We start from the raw sequence: 23,592 nt of genomic DNA, 5'->3' as shown, positions 1-23,592 counted from the left end.
TGTCCCTCCCATCACTTAAGCTCTCCTCGCATAGGACATTGTTTCTCATCATAAAGTACAACAAATGCGGTTCCTATCATGGTCGGTGGGCACTCAGAAATGAGCTGGTACATCACATGGGATATGCTGACCGTAATTTGCAACTGCAGTGCTTTCTAGTGGCTGGCACACACACTACACTGTTTGTTTACAAAAATGTACTCGTGTAAAATTGCCAGTTTATTGTTGTTGTTGTTGTTGTTGTCGTTCTGGCCTTACTCTGAAGATTGGTTTGATGCAGCTTGACATGCTGCTCTATCCTGTACGAGTGTCTTCATCTCTGAATAACTACTACAACCTACATCTTTCTGATTCTGCTTAGTGTTTTCATCTCTTGGTCTCCCTTTAAGATTTTTACCCTCTGCACTTCCCTCCAATACTAAATTGATGATCTACTGATGCCTCAGAACAAATCCTACCAACCAATGCCTTCCCCTAGTAAAGTTGAGCCACAAATTCCTTTTCTCCCCAATTCTATTCAGTACTTCCTCTTACTTACATGTCTCACCCATCTAATCTTCAACATTCTTCTGTAGCATCACATTTCAAAAGCTTCTATTCTCTTTCCATCTAAACTGTTTATCATCCGTGTTTCACTTCCATACATGGCTACACTCCATACAAATACTTTCAGAAATGTCTTCCTGACACTTACGATACTTGTTGTCAAAAAATATCTCTTCTTCAGAAACACTTTTCTTGCCATTGCCAGTCTACATTTTATATCCTCTCTACTTCAGCCATCATCGGTTGTTTTGCTGCCTAAGTAGCAAACCTCATCTACTACTTTAAGTGTATTGTTTCCTAATCTGATTTCCTTAGCATCACCTGATTTAATTTGACTACACTCCATTATCCTCATTTTGTTTTTGTTGATGTTCATCTTATATCCTCCTTCCAAGTCCTTTGCTGTCTCTGACAGAATTACAATGTCATCAGCAAACCTCAAAGTTTTTATTTCTTCTCCCTCAGCTTTAAATCCTATTCCATTATTTTTTTATGTTCCATTACCTCCAGTGAAATACACTCTTGCTCCCTTGTCTATATGCTATGCGTGTTGTTCTGCCTGTAGTACACATTATAAACATTATTTAGTCATTACTGGGGGGTTGCATGAGTCCACACACACATTTGCATATACAACTTCATAAAGGACTGAAATCTGGAAACATGTTTGAATGAATGAACGAATGAATGAATACATAAATACTGGCCTGAGAGTAAATCAGGAAGTACTATACACAGCAATCCTGCAGTTCAGTGACTTCACTGGTGCATGTTTCCTGGTATGTTCAGACTATCGAACTCGCTCGCTCTTGTACTTTCAGAACATCATATATTCCAAAGCATATTTGTATTAATTAGATAAGAAAGTTCCAGAATCTTTTAGAAAATATATAAGTGGATAAAAAATGTACACAGAAAGCAAAACATGAATGTGTAACCTCTTGCACCACAGACCAGGACCCCATCCACTACATTACAATTAACAAACACCAGTTTCAAAACTATGTCTTTCATATTATCACTTCCTAAAGGCTTAAACTGTCATTATATCATTAACTGGCATGAAATTATAACAAATCATACCAAAAATGAAGCATTTTGGATAAATATTTGCTGCACTGGTGCCTAGAATCAGTATATTTTTGTAGCTCTCAAGTTCTAGTTCTAAAAGCACTAAATATGGAAAGCCATTAAACACCAACATGTTTTTTCCTGTCATTTTATTATAACAAATTGTACCAAAACTGATGTGTTCAACAGATCCTCAATCTGAACTTTCAATTCATCACCACTGATAAACGACCATGCAGCAACAGCCTTACAGTCACTGATTCCTATCTCGTGTTCCTAGACCCCATCAAGGAACCGAACTTCCAGGTATTGTGCATTTCTTTTTTCTTCTTCTTCTTTTTGGTCATCAGTCTACTGACTGGTTTGATGCGGCCCGCCACGAATTCCTTTCCTGTGCTAACCTCTTCATCTCAGAGTAGCACTTGCAACTTACGTCCTCAATTATTTGCTTGACGTATTCCAATCTCTGTCTTCCTCTACACATTTTGCCCTCTACAGCTCCCTCTAGTACCATGGAAGTCATTCCCTCATGTCTTAGCAGATGTCCTATCATCCTGTCCCTTCTCCTTACCAGTGTTTTCCACATATTCCTTTCTTCTCCTATTCTGCGTAGAACCTCCTCATTCCTTACCTTATCAGTCCACCTAATTTTCAACATTCGTCTATAGCACCACATCTCAAATGCTTCGATTCTCTTCTGTTCTGGTTTTCCCACAGTCCATGTTTCACTACCATACAATGCTGTACTCCAGACGTACATCCTCAGAAATTTCTTCCTCAAATTAAGGCCGGTATTTGATATTAGTAGACTTCTCTTGGCCAGAAATGCCTTTTTTGCCATAGAGAGTCTGCTTTTGATGTCCTCCTTGCTCCATCCATCATTGGTTATTTTACTGCCTAGGTAGCAGAATTCCTTAACTTCATTGACTTCGTGACCATCAATCCTGATGTTAAGTTTCTCGCTGTTCTCATTTCTACTACTTCTCATTACCTTCGTCTTTTTCTGATTTACTCTCAAACCATACCGTGTACTCATTAGAGTGTTCATTCCGTTCAGCAGATCATTTAATTCTTCTTCACTTTCACTCAGGATAGCAATGTCATCAGCGAATCTTATCATTGATATCCTTTCACCTTGTATTTTAATTCCACTCCTGAACTTTTCTTTTATTTCCATCATTGCTTCCTCGATGTACAGATTGAAGAGTAGGGGCGAAAGGCTACAGCCTTGTCTTACTCCCTTCTTAATACGAGCACTTCGTTCTTGATCGTCCACTCTTATTATTCCCTCTTGGTTGTTGACCCTATTGTATATGACCCGTCTCTCCCTATAGCTTACCCCTACTTTTTTCAGAATCTTGAACAGCTTGCACCATTTTATATTGTGGAACGCTTTTTCCAGGTCGACAAATCCTATGAACGTGTCTTGATTATTCTTTAACCTTGCTTCCATTATTATCCGTAACGTCAGAACTGCCTCTCTCGTGCCTTTACTTTTCCTAAAGCCAAACTGATCGTTACCTAGCGCATTCTCAATTTTCTTTTCCATTCTTCTGTATATTATTCTTGTAAGCAGCTTCGATGCATGAGCTGTTAAGCTGATTGTGCGATAATTCTCACACTTGTCAGCTCTTGCCGTCTTCAGAATTGTGTGGATGATGCTTTTCCGAAAGTCAGATGGTATGTCGCCAGACTCATATAATCTACACACCAACGTGAATAGTCGTTTTGTTTCCACTTCCCCTAATGATTTTAGAAATTCTGATGGAATGTTATCTATCCCTTCTGCCTTATTTGACCGTAAGTCCTCCACAGCTCTTTTAAATTCCAATTCTAATACTGGATCCCCTATCTCTTCTAAATCGACTCCTGTTTCTTCTTCTATCACATCAGACAAATCTTCACCCTCATAGAGACTTTCAATGTATTCTTTCCATCTATCTGCTCTATCTTCTGCATTTAACAGTGGAATTCCCATTGCACTCTTAATGTTACCACTGTTGCTTTTAATGTCACCAAAGGTTGTTTTGACTTTCCTGTATGCTAAGTCTGTCCTTCCGACAATCATATCTTTTTCGATGTCTTCACATTTTTCCTGCAGCCATTTCGTCTTAGCTTCCCAGCACTTCCTATTAATTTCATTCCTCAGCGACTTGTATTTCTGTATTCCTGATTTTCCCGGAACATGTTTGTATTTCCTCCTTTCATCAATCAAATAAAGTATTTCTTCTGTTACCCATGGTTTCTTCGCAGCTACCTTCTTTGTACCTATGTTTTTCTTCCCAACTTCTGTGAAGGCCCTTTTTAGAGATGTCCATTTCTCTTCAACTGTACTGCCTACTGCGGTATTCCTTATTGCTGTATCTATAGAGTTAGAGAACTTCAAACGTATCTCATCATTCCTCAGATCTTACGTATCCCACTTCTTTGCGTATTGATTCTTCCTGACTAATGTCTTGAACTTCAGCCTACTCTTCATCACTACTATATTGTGATCTGAGTCTATATCTGCTCCTGGGTACGCCTTACAATCCAGTATCTGATTTCGGAATCTCTGTCTGACCATGATGTAATCTAATTGAAATCTTCCCGTACTTCCCGGCCTTTTCCAAGTATACCTCCTCCTCTTGTGATTCTTGAACAGGGTATTTGCTATTACTAGCTGAAACTTGTTACAGAACTCAATTAGTCTTTCTCCTCTTTCATTCCTTGTCCCAAGCCCATATCCTCGTGTAACCTTTTCTTCTACTCCTTCCCCTACAACTGCATTCCAATCGCCCATGACTATTAGATTTTCGTCCCCCTTTACATACTGCATTACTCTTTCGATATCTTCATAAACTTTCTCTATCTGTTCATCTTCAGCTTGCGACGTCGGCATGTACACTCCCGGAAATTGAAATAAGAACACTGAGAATTCATTGTCCCAGGAAGGGGAAACTTCATTGACACATTCCTGGGGTCAGATACATCACATGATCACACTGACAGAACCACAGGCACATAGACACAGGCAACAGAGCATGCACAATGTCGGCACTAGTACAGTGTATATCCACCTTTTGCAGCAATGCAGGCTGCTATTCTCCCATGGAGACGATCGTAGAGACGCTGGATGTAATCCTGTGGAACGGCTTGCCATGCCATTTCCACCTGGCGCCTCAGTTGGACCAGCATTCGTGCTCGACGTGCAGACCGTGTGAGACGACGCTTCATCCAGTCCCAAACATGCTCAATGGGGGACAGATCCGGAGATCTTGCTGGCCAGGGTAGTTGACTTACACCTTCTAGAGCACGTTGGTGGCACGGGATACATGCGGACGTGCATTGTCCTGTTGGAACAGCAAGTTCCCTTGCCGGTCTAGGAATGGTAGAACGATGGGTTCGATGACGGTTTGGATGTACCGTACACTATTCAGTGTCCCCTCGACGATCACCAGAGGTGTACGGACAGTGTAGGAGATCGCTCCCCACACCATGATGCCGGGTGTTGGCCCTGTGTGCCTCGGTCGTATGCAGTCCTGATTGTGGCGCTCACCTGCACGGCGCCAAACACGCATACGACCATCATTGGCACCAAGGCAGAAGCGACTCTCATCGCTGAAGACGACACGTCTCCATTCGTCCCTCCATTCACGCCTGTCGTGACACCACTGGAGGCGGGCTGCACGATGTTGGGGCGTGAGCAGAAGACGACCTAACGGTGTGCGGGACCGTAGCCCAGCTTCATGGAGACGGTTGCGAATGGTCCTCACCGATACCCCAGGAGCAACAGTGTCCCTTATTTGCTGGGATGTGGCGGTGCGGTCCCCTACGGCACTGCGTAGGATCCTACGGTCTTGGCGTGCATCCGTGGGTCGCTGCGGTCCGGTCCCAGGTCTACAGGCACGTGCACCTTCCGCTGACCACTGGCGACAACATCGATGTACTGTGGAGACCTCACGCCCCACGTGTTGAGCAATTCGGCGGTACATCCACCCGGCCTCCCGCATGCCTACTATACGCCCTCGCTCAAAGTCCGTCAACTGCACATACGGTTCACGTCCACGCTGTCGCGGCATGCTACCAGTGTTAAAGACTGCGATGGAGCTCCGTATGCCACGGCAAACTGGCTGACACTGACGGCGGCAGTGCAAAGATGCTGCGCAGCTAGTGCCATTTGACGGCCAACACCGCGGTTCCTGGTGTGTCCGTTGTGCCATGCGTGTGATCATTGCTTGTACAGCCCTCTCGCAGTGTCCGGAGCAAGTATGATGGGTCTGACACACCGGTGTCAATGTGTTCTTTTTTCCATTTCCAGGAGTGTATACCTGAACTATCGTTGTTGGTGTTGGTCTGCTGTCCATTCTGATTAGAACAACCCGGTCACTGAACTGTTCACAGTAACAGACCCTCTGCCCTACCTTCCTATTCATAACGAATCCTACACCTGTTATACCATTTTCTGCTGCTGTTGATATTACCCGATACTCATCTGACCAGAAATCCTTGTCTTCCTTCCACTTCACTTCACTGACCCCTACTATATCTAGATTGAGCCTTTGCATTTCCCTTTTCAGAGTTTATAGTTTCCCTTCCAAGTTCAAGCTTCTAACATTCCATGCCCCGACTCGTAAAACATTATCCTTTCGTTGATTATTCAATCTTTTTCTCATGGTAACCTCCCCCTTGGCAGTCCCCTCCCAGAGATCCGAATGGGGGACTATTCCGGAATCTTTTGCCAATGGAGAGATCATCATGACACTTCTTCAACTACAGGCCACATGTCCTGTGGATACACAATATGTGTCTTTAATGCAGTGGTTTCCATTGCCTTCTGCATCCTCATGTCGTTGATCATTGCTGATTCTTCCGCCTTTAGGGGCAATTTCCCACCCCTAGGACAAGAGAGTGCCCTGGACCTCTATCCGCTCCTCCGCTCTCTTTGACAAGGCCGTTGGCAGAATGAGGCTGACTTCTTATGCCAGAAGTCTTCGGCCGCCAAAGCTTATTATTTATCAAAATTTAGGCAGTGGCGGGGATCGAACCCAGGACCGAAGACGTTTTGATTATGAATCAAAGACGCTACCCCTAGACCACGGGTAGGGTATCATTGTGCATAACTGACAGAAATCTTCCAGCAGTGTACAGTGAAATAAAATATGTGAATCTGTAGTGTAAGTAGGATGGAAAATTAGAAATTAACAAAGGAATATAGCAAAGAATACAATTAGAAATATCACAAAGGCAGTAATTATTTGAAAATGGAAATGAAGAGTATAGTAACTGATATAAAAGTATTGGAGAAATAGTCTTTTACACAAGTAAAATAGAAAAGCTGTTCAAAGCATATAAAATATCAAAAGTAGACTATCTTACACAAAGAAATGTTCATTCAAAAATAAATCTGTAGTTGTTACATAAAGACTTGAAAATACAAACAAACAAAATTTTTGGACAAAAGGACTACATGGAAAGGCAATGGAAAACAAAAGGAGAGATGGGGTTGAAAACCAGTTCATAACATCACATCCTGTGCCAGATATCACTGTGTGCATTCATTTCATAAGATATGTTGAGTGGAGCATCACCTGAAAAAATTTTGTTTGAAATCTTGTGAACGAACATCCTATTCTGAGATCCAGTTCTTGCCTTGCATCCACACTCTTTGCCTCATTTTCATTCGGTTTTCCCAAATTTGACATTGCTGCTTTGATGTCCTTTTCTGTTATAGCTGAAAAATGTGCTCTGTACACCACCTGAAAAATAAAAGTAGAAATAACTTGACAAGGTTACAATTAAAATCTGTTGCCATGGTATATACATTTTCTTGCCTAATAACTATAAAGAATGTTAATACTGGAAATTCTCTCTCTCTCTCTCTCTCTCTCTCTCTCACAAACACACACACACACACACACACACACACACACACACACACTGGGAGGGGGGGGGGACGCAGGGAGGGGGGAGAGAGCATTTATGCATTGCTCTAGAAAAAAAACGCAAAACTGAGTTATTTAAGTTAAACTGAGTTATATAAGTTAAACCTCTTGCTTAGGGGCCTATTTACTGCTCCTTGCTTCCACAGCCTAATGACAGGTTGACTTAACAATTTTTCACATTCTATCTGTAATTTTCCATTCTCTTATTAATCTAATACTTAAGCATCTGAGCAATTATGACAAACAGTAATATACATTTACCTGTGTGTTTTACAATTCACAATGCTTTCTTTTGCACACTGTGAAAGTACTAGGTGTAAAATAAAAGCGCTAAAAAAGATTTTAAAACTTCTGTTTACAGCAGCACTAAATACACCTAGTAGTTTTCCAAGCAGTCCCCTGGGGTGTCCAAACATAGCATTCAATGTTGCTACCTCTCTCTTTAACAGCACTGGAAGGCACTCTAACATGACTATGGCTTCCTAAAATCATACCTGAAATGAGGTCCCTTCTGTCCAATATTTTGCCCACCACAGCTAGAATAGCCTTTTGTTGTCCTCCCCATCTCCACAATATCTTTGTCCGACCCTATCTTCTTCAGCACCCACGTCCTTACCCAATGGCTCGTATCCATGTGACTGTCTCCACTAGTACTATGAAAATTAGAGCCACCAGTGAAGCAACACATGTCATGTGTCAACTGTTATATAAACACTGTACAGCCCTTTACATTGGCAAGACTACTACCAAATTATCAATTAGGATGAATGGGCTAGGGCTGAGTGTGTATACTCGCAACACACAATATATGATTACAGAATATGATCTACAACATGATAGTCATGACCTCAGTGCCTGTTTCACAACATGTACCATTGGGATTCTTTCCCCAGACACCAGCTTCTCAGATCTCCGCAGGTGGGAACTGGAGTCACAACATGTCCTTCATTTTTGCTACCCAACTGGTCTTAATTTACATTACTTTCAACAGTCTCAGCATATCTTCTCACTATTTTTTCTTCATTACCTTTTACTTTCCTCCATTGAAGTAACAGAAGTCATGGCATAGTGATGTGCTCACATACAGATGGCAGTAGTATCACGTAAACAAGACATAAAAAGTCAGTGCATTGGCCAAGCTATCATTTGTATTCAGGTGATTCATTTGAAAAGGTTACCTGCATGACTATGGCTGCATGATGGGAATTAACAGACTCAGAATGTGGAAAGATAGGTGGACATGAGACAGTCCAACTCAGATATCGCTATGAAACTCTGAGATCCATGTAGTCAAGAGCGTGCCAAGAATACAAAATCTCAGGCATTAACTCTCACCATGGACAATGCAATGGCTGACAGCCTCACTTCATGACCAAGATCAGCAGCATTTGCGTAGAGGTGACAGTGCTAACAAATGAGCAGCTCTGTGTGAAGTAACTGCAGATATCAATGTGGAATGTAAGATAAATGTATGCGTTGAGACATTGCGGCAAAATTTAGCATTAATGAGTTTCGGTAGCAGATCAGTTGAACCCTAGACAAATGGAAAAGCGTAAACTGGTCAGATGAGTCCCGATTTCAGTTGGTAAGAACTGATGGTAGGGTTCAAGTGTGGTGCAGACCCCATAAAGCAATGAACCCAAACTGTCAACAAGGCACTGTGCAAGCTGATGGTGGTTCCATAATGATGTGGGCTGTGTTTAAATGAAATGGACTGGGTTCTCTGGTCCAACTGAACCAATAATTGACTAGAAATAGTTACGTTTGGTTTCTTGGAAACCATCTGCACCCATTCATGAACTTCATGGTCCCAAACAACAAGGGAATTTTTATGGATGACAATAAACCACATTACTGGCCACTATTGTTCGTGATCAATTTGAACAACTTTCTGGACAATTCGAGTGAATGGTTTGGAGATCCAGATCGCCCGGCATGTATCCCATCGAACATTTGTGGGACATAATCAAGACGTCAGTTTGTGCACAAAATCCTGCACCAGTAACATTTTCGTAATTATGAATGGCTATAGAGGCTCATGGCTCAGTGTTTCACAGGGAGCTTCCAACGACTTGCTGACTTCATTTCACATCAAGATGCTCCACTACACTGAGCAAAAGGTGATCCGATACAATATCAGCAGGTATACCATGACTTTTTTCACTTCATATCTACTATTTTTTGACCTCTCTTATTTTCCCTGCAACTTTTACAAACTCAACCTGTTTCCTACACCTCAGTTAGTCCTTTTCCTTCACCCCTCTTTCTCCCCTTTCAAGCATTCTGCCAGGAGGAGGAGCCATTGGCTCCAAAAGTTTGCAAATTTCAGTATCTTTATATGTGTGTTTTCTTGCCACCGTTTTGTGAGTAGATCTTTATTATATTTTTAAAAACTGATTTCTTTTTCAGATACTATTTTTTTATTCATATACTATATAACACAATCATCAGACCAGTCCTAGCATAAGCTGCAGAAACATGGAGTTCAACTGAGAGGGAAGAACACCAATTACAAGTATTAGAAAACTAAGTTTATAGAAAAATCTTTGACCCATACTATGATAATGAACTGTAAAGCTGGATGAGAAGACACAAGACAGAGCTTGACATGCTATCACAACAAGCTACAATAATGAGTATAATAAATTCCAGAAAACTTCAATGGGTAGACCATCTGCTGAGAATGAAAGAGGATCAAGGGGTTTCAAGAACACTCATGGAAAAGTCAGGTGGTAAGAGACCAAAGGGGCAGAGCTAGGTGTACATGGGTAAATGAAATTAAAACAATATGCAACAATATGGACATAAATATTTGGCAGCAAGCAGCGCAACACAGAAGCATTTGGAGGAAACAAGTGAGATTGGCAGGGAAGCTATGAGCCCCTTAGAAGTCAAGAAGAAGAATATTTAATATACAAAATGCATATTACAGCATACGAAACAACCAGTACATGTGAAACTTCCTGGCAGATTAAAACTGTGCGCCCGACCAAGACTCGAATTCGGGTCCTTTGCCTTTCGCGCGTAAGTGCTCTACCATCTGAGCTACTGAAGCACGACTCACACCTGGTACTCACAGCTTTACTTCTGCCAGTATCTCATCTCCTACCTTCCAAACTTTAAAGGCAAAGGTCCCGAGTTCGAGTCTTGGTCGGGCACACAGTTTCAATCTGCCAGGAAGTTTCATATCAGCGCACACTCCGCTGCAGAGTGAAAATCTCATTCTGGAACCAGTACATGTGTTTGTCTGAGCAGTAAATCACCTGGAGAGAAGTTTCAAAGACATACATTCAGAATACTTTTACAATTCTCATAGCCACACTTGAGTATTTTTTTAAAGTATGGACTTGAACCTAAAATTTTGTTTTTAGTTTGCTTTTATTTTATATTTATTTTCCAATGCATTTCAGAGAAATGTCAGCATTTCTTCTCCATGTGACCAATTTTGAAATAGGGTGCAATATCTCTTATTCATATTTCGTTTTCCAACACTATTATATCTCGCAACTAATGTGTGTGCATGCTGAGTGTGATGTTGCCACACACGCATGTTTGAATTGGCCACCAACTGTAACAGTGGGGAGCAGCTGGTGGAGGCCGCCAAAGGGAGGCATGTGCGCACTGATGTCTCCACCCTGTTGTCTACCAGTGACTCATGCACATATATTCACAGAGCAACGCAAACTGGCCTCTCTTGTGTGTCTTCCCAGTCTGCCATTCACATCAGAGAGTCCATATTCCATTTTAGTTGAGTGCTGCATGACTAAAGTCATATTTGGGTTGCTCTGGACTGGTCTCACATACTACGAAGTTACAACATAATTGGCACTGATTTTGGAATGGTTTCTGCATATGTAATCTTCACATGTAGTTTCTTCAGGTTTATCCATTGTGGATGCTGAGCTCCAGGGCTTGACTGAACAGTTTACTTTAGCTGTGATCACCTTGTTGGCTTCTATTAATAACCAGGGTATCACTCCATCGGCCCATCCACATGCTTTCCCTCCACATGATGATTCAGCCTAGCACTGGGACGCTTACGAAAAAAAAAACTCAAGACAGCATTTTTTGGCCTTCAGTGTGACAGACTCGAATTTGTTCAAAGCCTTCTTCCTCTAATGGATTCCACCTAAGGTGTATCATTTACTGTGTCAACTTGCCCCTCTACAAGAATTGGCAGCTCTTACTTTTGATCATATGTGCAATTTACTGTCCAACTACCATCGCAAATGAATACGTGTCATAGTGGCACAAGCTCAGTTCTACTGATGCCAATAGCTGGGGAACCAAACTTCATGGCCTTAGCCATAAATGTCAGTTCGTTACTAGCCCATAACGACATTTGCACTGACTCTGCAGCATACGACGCAATTATGTGTTTACTCCTGACAAAGAAGTGTGCCAAATGCTCTACTCTGTGAAAAATCACAGTTGGCAGAAGTTGTGCAAATAGCACAATATTTTGAAGTTTCTCAGATAGCGGGTGATCAAATTCAAGCTTTGGGTGATGTGGCAGGAGTGTCATAAGATGTACCCACTAGGATGACAGATAACTTGCACGAGGAAGTGGCACTGGTGGCAGTAAACATGTGGGCTCAGCACTCAGCAGACCAAGGCTGGCACAAGTAGCCGCGACCACCATGTCAATGTCAGAGTTCTATGTTTCCATCTTGTCCTTCCTGTTTTGTCCAGCACAAATATTTGGAGTGCCCTACATGCTGGGTTATTTGTAATGCTTGCCAAAAGAAAGGACACATTGCCTCCCCAGTTTGTTCACTGAAGGTTGCTCAGGATACAGACATGGCAGTGAACTGTAAGATTCCAATGCTTGTGACTTCTCCCAAGTAAGCTTTTTTCACCCAAGTGATTTGGGTACAGGTCGACATAATTGAATTCTCAAACCTATATGAGTTTAGGCTCATCACTGCTGACTCCAGTCACAGCGATGATGGTCAATTATAACAAATAGAAAATTGCACTCTTGGGACAATTTATGGCATCTGCCTTTTACAAGTCAGTGGTTCGCTTCATTGTATTTTTGGCAGTTCTTGATGCCAGTGTCGAGAGATTTTTTGAGATGGATGAATTTCTACAGTTGGATTTTCTATCACTGACTCATTTCACCTTGTGTCTGACCACGTACAGTATTCTCGGTGAGAAATACTGTGTGCAGGTTTTTCGGACTTATTTTTGGGAAGGTATAGAGGGTGCTACAAATTTCTCTGCTCATATTTCTTTGACATCCACAGCTCAGTTTTGCTGTTGTCATGTGCATCATATTCCTGTCACTGTGAAAGATCAAGTGACAGCAGAATTAGATGGACTCCAATCTCTAGGGGTGGTGCAACATGTTATGGCTAGTGAATAGTCATCTCCGCTGGTTGTAGTTCAGAAACCGGCGGGGAAACTTAGACCCTGCAATTACTTCAGTACTATTGTCAATGCGCAGGAGGAACTGTTGTTGAAATTGTCTAGTGGCTTATAATTTTTGAGAAGTGATTTGTTGAATGGTATTTGCAGGTTCCTGTAGTAGGCGAAGTCTCTAATCAGTGAGTTCTGGTTTTGAATACTCCTTTGGTCTCTTATCAACATTTGCTCCTTCCTTTTGGCGTGACTAGCACCTCTGCTATTTTCCATGGACTTTTAGAGCAACTGACAATGCCTGTCCCAGGTTGGTTTAATTATTTACACAATATCATCATGGGCTCCTCCACCGCCGATCACTTGCAAAATTTGCACAATTTGTTTTCTGTCTTCTAGTCCATGGGCTTACAGTACAACCTCGCAAAATCTCAGTCCCCCCCCAAGCCTTCTATTGTTTATTTGGCATTCGAGGTCTCACAGGATTCACCCTCTACTGTACCATCTCCACTGTTACGTCTATGCCTCACCCGTCATCTATAGAGGAGCTTCAGGCCTTCCTCGGGAAGATAGCCAACTACCATAAATTTCTGCTGTGGGTGGCCTCCTTGGTCCACCCATTGCATGCCTTGTTACAACAGGAATGTACCTTTTTGCTGGATTCTGAAATGTGAACATGCTTGTCAAATGAAATCCAAACTACTCTCGGCGCCTTGTTTAACTACAGAGTCTCCGGGCCAATACATAGTTTTGGCGAGTGACACCTCACAGTAAAGCCCTCATACACCGGTATGTTGATGGGTCTGAATGACCTGTTGCATTTGCCTCTACACCTCTCACTTCAGCCTGGCAGTGTTACTTTTAGGTGGCAAAAGAGGCTCTTGCCATAGTCTATGCCCTCCAGAAGTCTTCTGGTTTTTATTTTTTGGTATGGCTGTTTGTTTCACCTTATTAATGACCATAAACCCTCAGTTTCCTTGTTTAACCCTCACATTTCCTTGCCTTGACAAGTCACACTGCCTGCAATGCTGGCCACTGCTCTTGTCTCACTACAATTAAAAAATCCATTTTCGACCCAAATTCAAAGTGCTAATCTGGGTGCTTTCTTTTGTCTTTCTGTGGGTCCTGAACCTGACTTTGATTGTGAAGAATAGTTTTGCTTTCATCTTGATAATGAAACACAGGCTGCAGTTGAGGGTTTCCCAATTACAAGCTCAAGCATAGCAACTGCCATTGCTGCTGACTTGGTTATCTGCCAGGTGGTTTGGTTTGTCAAACAGGGCTGGCCAGATAAACCACTGAGTTGGGCTTCAGACCCTCTGCGCAACTAGTTTTTCTTATGGTATCACCTCTCTGTTTTTGACAGTGTTTTGCTGTTGTCCACAGAAAACCTCTCTCCCAGAGTAGCCATCACCGCATCATGGCACTAGGTTGTGTGCCTTCTCCACCAGGACCATTTGGGAATTTTGCACACTAAACTGTTAGGTAGGAGACATGTTCCTTGGCCAGGGATCGATGGTGAAATTGTCCATTTTGTAGTGGCTTGTGACCTGTGTGCCTGACAGCAACCAGCTCCTAAGGTGTCTCTGTTCCTCTGGTCTACTTCATGTCAGCCGTGGGAGTGCATTCATGAACATTTTGCAGGTTCCTTCTTGAATTCCTTTTGGCTCTTGGTTGTGGATACATATTCCCAGTTTCCTTACATTCTCCAAAGTGCATCCAGATAACAGTATGTCATCATATCTGAGGAATCAATCCCACCCACATATTTATTATATTGAAATAAGACAGCAGGTTTCTTCAAAGGTTGTCGTTTGCGAATACTTCTCTCTGACACTGTTTCAGTAGAGGAGGAACTGATCAACATAACTGGATTTTTCTGTGACTTCTTTTCCCTGAAGCCACAGAGAAGCACAAGGCCTTTCTAAAGAATTTGACCTGCCCAATGTCTAATTTGGAAAGAAGGTTAGGTGGGAGAAATTTTCTGTTCCTCCATATTGTGCCAGAGAGGAAGGTTCCCATGGAATACAGTTTTTCCACTACTTGGATTGACGTGAAAAAATTGTCAGAAAAAATGTGGTACCTTTTGTTCCCGTAATTACCAGAGCAAGTAGTTTGTATTAACTACCTAATCCGTGCTCTTTTACCTCCATTCTGTCAGCTTCACACCTTGCTCCACAGTGCACATAAAATGCAAGGCAGTAGTTGTTCACCACAGAATCACATAGCATCCAGAACTTTACACCCGATCTGTGGTGATGTTTATTAGGGAGACACCGATCAAGTTGAGAATTAGTTTTAGAGCCAACAAGACTTTAGTCAACACTCAGCTGTTGATGAGGCGTATGATGGTGATGGAACACATTATTGGCAATATTCAGCATAATATCAAACTTGGGGTCATATGCTGGATGCCCAGGAGGGTACAATTTTGTATTGTCTGTCAAGTGGAAAAATTTTATGAGCAACTGAAATCTATTTCGCGAAAACATTCAGGAAAACCGTGGAGTTGCCATATTTTCGTCTGTGGACCAGTAACTAAAAATTGTCGGTTTCTTTACGAATCCCGTATTTAGTATTACTGCCACAAAAACCCTCATTTCCAGCACAGAGGTAGGATACCACTTTCTCACATGAGAGTTCACTGATAAGTTTACGTTTGCTTCGAGAAATTGCCAAGCATATCTGTTTGTTTCCATTTCCATTATTGTAAACAGTTGCACTGAAAATAAAAACAATTTTTAAACATTCAATTAGCGTAGCATTTTTGGTACATGTTTGGGGCCTAGTAATTCCGAAAATGTGAAGCAGTGAGGAGCAGGATTGTTCAACTCATCAGTTCCAATTTTAACAAACGTGTCGCTGGCTGCAGTCAATTCTTCAACACCGTCTTCATCGCTGCTGGGTGCAGATTCGGCTATTGATAACTCACATGATGAGATATCACCACTAGACCACTCATAGATCGATCTACTGTCCGAAAAACCTGCACAATCGTTCTCACTTTCACTACTTCCGTGGTATACATCGCACTCGAACAAGACTTCTTCCTTGGCAGCGCCATTGTACCTTTGAAACGAATGAAAAACAACCTTGTGTTTGGAACTCGAAAATACTGATTATTGGCATTGACAATCGAAACTAAGTATCTGACGACTATCTTTAGACGACATGGATATATAACGATCTGTGCCTTAGTTTGAAAGAAAAGTGCGTGAAAACGGCAGTACCATTAGATAGTACATGGCACTTTTCGTGCGTACCGAGCGATCCGATTAGATCGTATTTGGCATTAAAAGGGTTAAATTCCCAAAAAAAAAAGTTTGTTGTGGAGTCTTTGCCAGAAGACGCCCTTCTCGCATTTTCTGAGCACTATTGCTTCATGCCCATGGGGGGAGAGGAGCCCGACTGAGTTGCTTAACAAACGGCAGCCACACACGCTGCACCACCTTCTGAGGCCTGCGCCGCACCTGCAATGGTTTGGTTCGTATGGCTGCTTCACACTGGGATTGGTGGTGTGGATGCAAGGGTTTGGTCGCCAGCCCAAGTGGATACCGGCTACTGTCGTTTGCTGCTGGGGAAGCCATCTGTGTGACATCTGTATGGTCAACGGACTGGCGGCATGCCACCTGGATCAGCCGCACCCATATTGCTGCCAGAAACCACTAGTTCATGGGTGTGGCCCCTGTTGCCACAGCCCGACCCACTACCCTCCACCTCAAGCCCATCACTGCCCCGTCCAATTGGCTACCTTCTCTAATTGTGGCGTATATGAGTTCCAGCCTCCCAGCACTCAGTGCCGATCCATCTCTGGCATCGGGTCCACTGCTAAGGCCTGCTGTTCCAGATGGGCCACCTCCACTATCCTCCTTCCCTCATTAAATCAGCCATTGTCACCAGTGTCCAGCCACATTGCCCCCATACTGGGACCTCCCTGCTGATCACGATGTTGAGATGGTGATGGCATCCTCCGCTCTGGTGCTGCTATGAGGCACCACACGGGCCAACTGCCCTCAGATGAGTCCGTGTCCCCACACATTCCGGCCGTATGCTCTGCTGCCCAACCAGCACATTATCCTGCCACTCCATCAGCACTGACTGCTGTCACTCCAGGCCTGATTAATTTGTCTCTCGCCAGAATGCCGGCATCTCCTCCATTGCCTGGGTGTCCACTTTGCACAGGGCAAAGGTGTGTTATATCCTACAACTAGTGTGTGTGTGGTTGTGTGAGTGTGTGCACAAGTGCTAGTTGGCCTCTCTTGTGTGTCTTTCCAGAGTGCCATTCACATCAATGTCCTGCGTATTGTTACATGGGGATTCACAGGAGTCCATATTCCCTTGTAGTTGAGTGCTTCATGAAGAAAGCCATATTTGGGTTACACTGGACCAGTCTCATGTACTACGTAGTTACAACAGACACATTTTCTATTATCAGTTAACTACATTTCTATGCATTATAAGAGCTTTCTTCGATTGTTCATTTATTGTATAATTGGGAAAATATGTCTTAATAAAAGCATGCTTGTCATCAGAGAACCTCCTTCTGCCAGTTTGCCATCTCTTTGTTCCACAGATTTCTATAAATTTTATTCCCAGAGTCAGATGAAGATTTGCTACTGAAATCTTTCGTCCATTAACACCTCTCCAAAGAGCACGAGCGCTTAGAAAGCACAGGACCAGGACATGAAAAATAAATATTTATATCTTTCACAGTCTCCAGCACTTATACATCTGAGCAAGTGAACAGCACCCAACTGCACCAATACTTTATTAGTAATTTACACTACATTGTAGTTTCCTGATATGTTTGCTCACTTTCCTGTTAGTCTTGTCCACATAAAGTATTTCTGTGATTTTATGAGTGGTTAAAAATCCATTTTTTTCCCTAAATAACACCATTTGCTGGTAATCAACTGATAGAAATGGCATATATCCTCCTATCATTAACTTTTGTAGCTTTGGTTTGGTGCACTCGGTCCTACTATTAACACCATGTGCTGATGTTCTGTGGTTCACAGGTCAGAGTAACAATTAGGAGTATGGATACTGGTTGGCTACATGTGCCATCTCCCTATTCAAAATAGGTCTTCATGAGTATTCCCCATGTTGCCAAACCTAATTTTAAGTGTTGTGATCAAATAGCTACTAAAGACCGAGAAATTACAACTCTGGCAGTTGCACAGAATGTATTACAAAGGTGTTATCTCAAAACTACTTGATTTTCATAGAATAATTTGTTTAGAAGATAAAGGCATAAATGCCTTTAGAACAAAATTAAGCTATCACTAATACCATTCAATCTGTTTTGATTTCTGAACAAAGTCTTTGTTAGGGTTTGCCAGAGGAAATCACTTTAGCAAATGGTGTGCACTAACAAAATAGTAACTAGCATATCTGGAGAATGTGCTGTAATACCTTACCACAAATACTTAAACTATGATAAAAATCAGATGTATGAATTTAACAGTGAAAATAGAATTACAGGGAATGTGTGGATTGTTTGTCCTCATATTGGCCACATAATCAGATCTGTTGATTTATGTAACCGGAAGGAGAAAACAAAAAAAGTGTTGTTCTACAAGGATCAATTCTTACAGCTAACAGTCAAGCTGCCAAAAACAATTATGACATGTTTGAAGTTTCTATGGCAAAGAATCCCACTATCCTAGGCCTAAAAAAAGGAAGAAGAAGACGAAGAAGAAGAAGAAGAAGAAAGAGGGACTACTGTGATTTCCCCCTATACAAAAATCTCATCATTTAGGAAACAATTAAGATAGAGTAGATTTACATGTTGCACAAAAAACTTCATTCTGATATTCACCCAAACATGACACACATATTTGTGAGCTATTTTATTTGCAAATTCTTAATGTGTAAGAAAGCGTAAAATATCATACTTACATCAGGATTATGAATACTTCTTTTCATTGAGTTCTGCACAGCTGAAATCACTTCAAAACATATATTTTCACCTTCTTTATCACAATCTAGCCACAAGATGAGGTAGTCACATCCCTTAGCTTCATGTGCCAGAAATGCTGGCATCTTTAATTTTGGTGTTGCTTCTTTCTTCTCAGTAGGGCATGAAAATAACTCAACCTGCAAATCAGTAACTAAATGATTCCATACTTTAAAAAAAATATCAATACAAGTTTTTGGTTTAGTAATTATAAAGCATAGGGGAATCATAAATAACATATGCATGCTGAAAAATTAAATATTATGTGTATGATGTACAAAGCATAATAATAATAATAATAATAATAATAATAATGAGATGAATAAGGTTTAAAACTAAAAATACAATGAGTTTTCTATGCACCCCATACTGATGATCAGAGGAATCGTCAAAGGAAGTGGCATAGGATGGGTGGCCACGAATGTCAGACAAATGGCATGCATACCTGCTTAGGAGAAAGTCATGGCATTAAGACAGTGGTAGTTCAGCAGCTTCAGCATACAGGCTCTCAACCGTGCTAGTGTAAAAGGCACCCGTGGCCAAACAGTTGCCATGATGGTGGATAGTGTTGAGACACCGGAAGATGGATGGGCGTGCAGACGCATAAACAAAGCACCCATAGTCGAGTTTCGAACGGACAAGGGACAAGTACAAATGGAGGAGGGTGGTTCGATCGGCACCCCAGGAAGTACCATTGAGGACATGTAGGACATTGAGGAACTGCATACAGTGGGCTGCCAGGTAAGACACATGGGAGGACCACGAGAATTTCCTATCAAGCATGAACCCCAGGAATTTTGTAGTTTCAATGAACGGAGGGGCAACAGGCCCAAGACGTAATAACGGTGGGAAAAACCACTTGTGTTGCCAGAAATTCATACAGATGGTTTTGTCAGTGGAAAAGCGAAAGCTATTGTCAATGCTCCAGGAGTAAAGACAATCAAGACATTGTTGAAGATGCCGCTCAGTGAGACAGGTCCGTGGAGAACTGCAAAAGATGACAAAATCATCAACAACAAGGCAGTTGGAGATGCCCGGTGGAAGACAGGCCATTATAGGGTTAATGGTGATGGCAAAGAGGACGACACTTTGGACGGAACCCTGAGGCACACCGTTTTCCTGGATAAAGATGTCCAACAAGGCAGAAAACTTGATATTTTAAAAATTCCTGAAGGAAGCAGGGCAGGCAGGCAGCCACAGAAGCCCCATGTGTAAAGTGTATGGAAAATACCAGTTCTCCAGCAGATGTTGCAGGCCTTCTCTAAATCAAAAAACACGGCCACAGTCTGTGATTCCACAGAAAACCATTCATGACATGGTGGACAAAGTAACGAGATGGTCAACTGCAGGATGCCACACTCGAAATCTACACTGCGCTTTCGTCAGTAAATTGCAAGATTTGAGCCACCATACCAGCGGGGCATGAATCATACGTTCCATAACTTTGCAAACACAGCTCATAAGAAAGTTGGGGCGGTATCTAGAAGGAAGGTTTTTGTCCTTACCGGGCTTAGGTACAGGTCTAGCAGTGGCTTTATGCCAGTGTCCGTGAAATGTGCCCTCCGCCCAGATGCGGTTGTATGTGTTAAGCAGAACATGTTTGCTCGCAAGAGAAAGGTGCTGCAACATCTGAATGTGAATGGCATTTGGCCCTAGGGCGGAGGATCGTGATGAACTGAGAGCATGATCTAGTTCTCTCATAGTAAATGTAGCATTGTAGCACTCATGATTCAGAGAAGGGAAGGGTATTATCCGAGCAGCCTCCACTCATTTCCGAAGGAGGAAGGCAGGGTGATAGTGGGAAGAGCTTGAAACTTCCACAAAATGGTGGCCCAAGGTGTTGCAGAGAGCAATAGGGTCCATGATAACATTGTCCGCTACTGTCAGGCCGGAAATTGGGGAATGGATCTTGGTCCCAGAGAGCTGTCGGAGGTTGGCCCACACAACAGAGGAAAGGACGGAATTGTTAGAAGAAATAGTGAGTGAAATGTAGCTAGCTCTTTTGCTATCCTGAAGAATGCTACGACACTTTGCATGCATCTGTTTATAATGAATGAAGTCTGCCATCATAGGATAATGTTTAAAAACCCAGAGAGCACGTGTCCGTGCGTGAATTGCATCGCAAGGTAAAGAGGAAGTGCGAGGAATGGAATGTTCTGCAGCAGTTCTAGTATAATGGCCATTAATTCAACATTGAAGACACTGCAGCCGTGTGAGGAAGAGGGTGGCGTTCACTGGGCCGTGCATGTGTCTATGCAAAGCCTGTTCATCCATCAACTGTTGACCCATCGGTGAATACCACTTCTGAACCCAGATATGTCTCAAGGGCAGTCAAGAACAGGTGGTGAAAAATCATGGGGTCAGTGGAATCTTCTGGACCAAAGAATATTTTGAGTCAAAGCCAAGGTTGAGGCACAAGCCATGGGGCAATGCAATGTCTCCCTGGCCAGAGGTGACAGTGGAGGAAATTTTAGTTCTGAACAGAGACATTGTAGTTGTGCACCAATTGTAAACACAGTTCTGGGTTGCTGTTGTGGGAGGTGGAGTTCCCTTCCAGGTAAAAGGATACAGTTGTTGGGTTGTTCAGGGAAGCTACATATGCATGTAGCATAATTCAGCAGCTCCTGTAAATACCTGGTAGGTAATGGAGGGACTCCAGCCTTGTCTAGTTGGCTGTTCAGAGGGCTAGTTCAGAAGGCTCCTGTAAGAAGTCAGACCCCACAATGGTGAATAGGGTCCAGTATCCACAACGCTGAGAGTGGTGCTGAAGCATTGCAAGACTCTCACAATCAAGATGGGACAGAATCAGAGCTTTGTAGAGCCACAAAAGGGTAGAGAAATTGCACTTCAGCTAGTGTTACTGAGGCAGCAAAATGTAATAAGGTGCGCCAGCACTTTCATTTAAGTTGGCGAAGATGGGGAAGTCATGTCAGCCAGGAATTGAAGACCAGTCCCAAAAAGCGCTGCATCTCAACTACAAGAAGTGATTTATCAGTTACATAAAGCTCGGGGTGTGGGTGGGCAGTACGACGGTGATGGAAGTTCATGAGTCTTTGGCGGCTGAAAACGGAAAGCCATGGGTGAGAGCCCATGGCTGTGCCTTTCATATGGCATCCTGTAGGCAATGCTCAGTAACACCCATACTGGAGGGACAATAATAAAAGCAAAAATCGCCAGCATATAAGGAGCATGATCCCAAAGACCCCACAGCCACAGCTAGACCATTGATGACCGCCAGAAAGAGAGGGGCACTCAGTACAGAGCCCTGCAGGATCCCATTCTCTTGAATATGAGAGGTACTGAATGAAGCATCCGCTTGAACCTGGAACATACAGCATAATAAGAAAGTCTTGACAAAAATCAGGAGTGGATCCCAGAGACGCCACTCGTGAAATGTAGAATGGATGTGGTGACACCATGTCATGTCATAAGCATTCTGGAAGTTGAATAAGACAACAACGACGTGCTGACAATATGCAAAGGATAGTGGACGCAAAGTGAAACAAATTATCATCAAAGGGGCAATGTTTGTGAGTACCTCCCCAAGAGGCAGCGAAAAGGCCCCAAGACTCAAGGAGCCAACACAGCCACTTATTCATCATACATTACAGGGAAGGTTGGTAAGACTGACTGGGCAATAACTGTCCATTTCCGGGGCATTCTTACCTGCTTTCAGTACCAGAACTATCGCACTTCTCACCACTGAAATGGGAACTCACCCTCATTCCAGGTCCGATTAAAGAGGACAAAGACATGACACTGACAATGCACTGAGAGATGTTTCAGCATTTGGTTGTGGACACGGTCTGGCCCTAGGGCCATATCCGGGCAATGGGCTGAGGCTCTGGTGTGTACTCATTCACCAAATGGAGTATATTATGGCTCCAGGTAACAGGTAGAAAAGATAAGCAAATTCCCTCCACCCACTATTTTATGAGCCGAAAGGTTGGGTTGTAGTTATCAGACACAGATAAGTGAGCATAATGCTCAGAAAAGTGTTTGGGAACTGCTTCTCAATCAGTACAAACAGCTCCAGATAAGGAAATACTTGGTATACCTGTAGGGAACTGGAAGCTACAGAGACGTCTCATGTTTGTCCACACCTGTGATGGAGAGGTATGTGACCCAATGGTGGAAACATACAGTTCCCAGGATTCTTGCTTTTGTCGTTTTATGAGGTAGCGGACAGTGGCACAAAGCCATTTAAAGGCAATAAGGTGCTACAATGAAGGGTCCTGCTTCTGGTGTCAGAGCCCGCCTACAATCTCTAATGGCCGCAGTGATCTCCGGGGTCCACCAGGGTACTGTCTTTCAACAGGGGTCCCAAGGAAGAGGGGATGGCTTGAATGGCTGCCAAAAGAATGGCTGTCATTCTATACTGAAGAGCTGCATCGATACTGCCTTGTGGTGAAGAGCTAAGGACGACAGCAGAGGTGAACCCATCCAGTCAGTATTACGGAGAACCCAACTGGCAAGCAACACAGAGAGGGACAGGAAGATCAGGAAGTGGTCACTACCTTACAGGTCTTTGTGGAATCTCCAGTAGGTAGATGGCAGAAGACCACGACTGCAAAAGGAGAATCAATAGCTGAATGAGTTGTGTGTGCCACACTGAAGTGTGTGGCAGCACCAGAGCTCAAGAGGCAAAGATTGAGCTGTCTCAGGAAGGTTTAGATATCTTTACCACGGCCAGTAATCAGCGTCCGACTCCACAAGGGTTATGAGCAATTA

General features: G+C 42.8%; 1 protein-coding gene across 1 annotated transcript in view; it reads right to left on the bottom strand.

Moving 5' to 3' along the window:
• Positions 1–23,592, bottom strand: part of LOC126281619 (DNA topoisomerase 3-beta-1) — a 132,567-nt gene that overhangs the window by 103,066 nt on the left and 5,909 nt on the right. Inside the window, exons 3-4 of the mRNA XM_049980739.1 lie at positions 18,804–19,001; positions 7,188–7,355 (exon numbers count right to left, since the gene is read on the bottom strand). Coding sequence (XP_049836696.1) covers positions 7,188–7,355; positions 18,804–19,001 — 366 coding nt within the window. The remainder of the gene's footprint in view (positions 1–7,187; positions 7,356–18,803; positions 19,002–23,592) is intronic.

Source organism: Schistocerca gregaria, chromosome 7 (genome assembly GCF_023897955.1).
Source record: "Schistocerca gregaria isolate iqSchGreg1 chromosome 7, iqSchGreg1.2, whole genome shotgun sequence".
NCBI classification, from domain to species: Eukaryota; Metazoa; Arthropoda; class Insecta; order Orthoptera; family Acrididae; genus Schistocerca; species Schistocerca gregaria.
The sequence above is the reverse complement of the archived record's forward strand: the minus strand, read 5'-3'. Positions and strand labels throughout refer to the sequence as shown.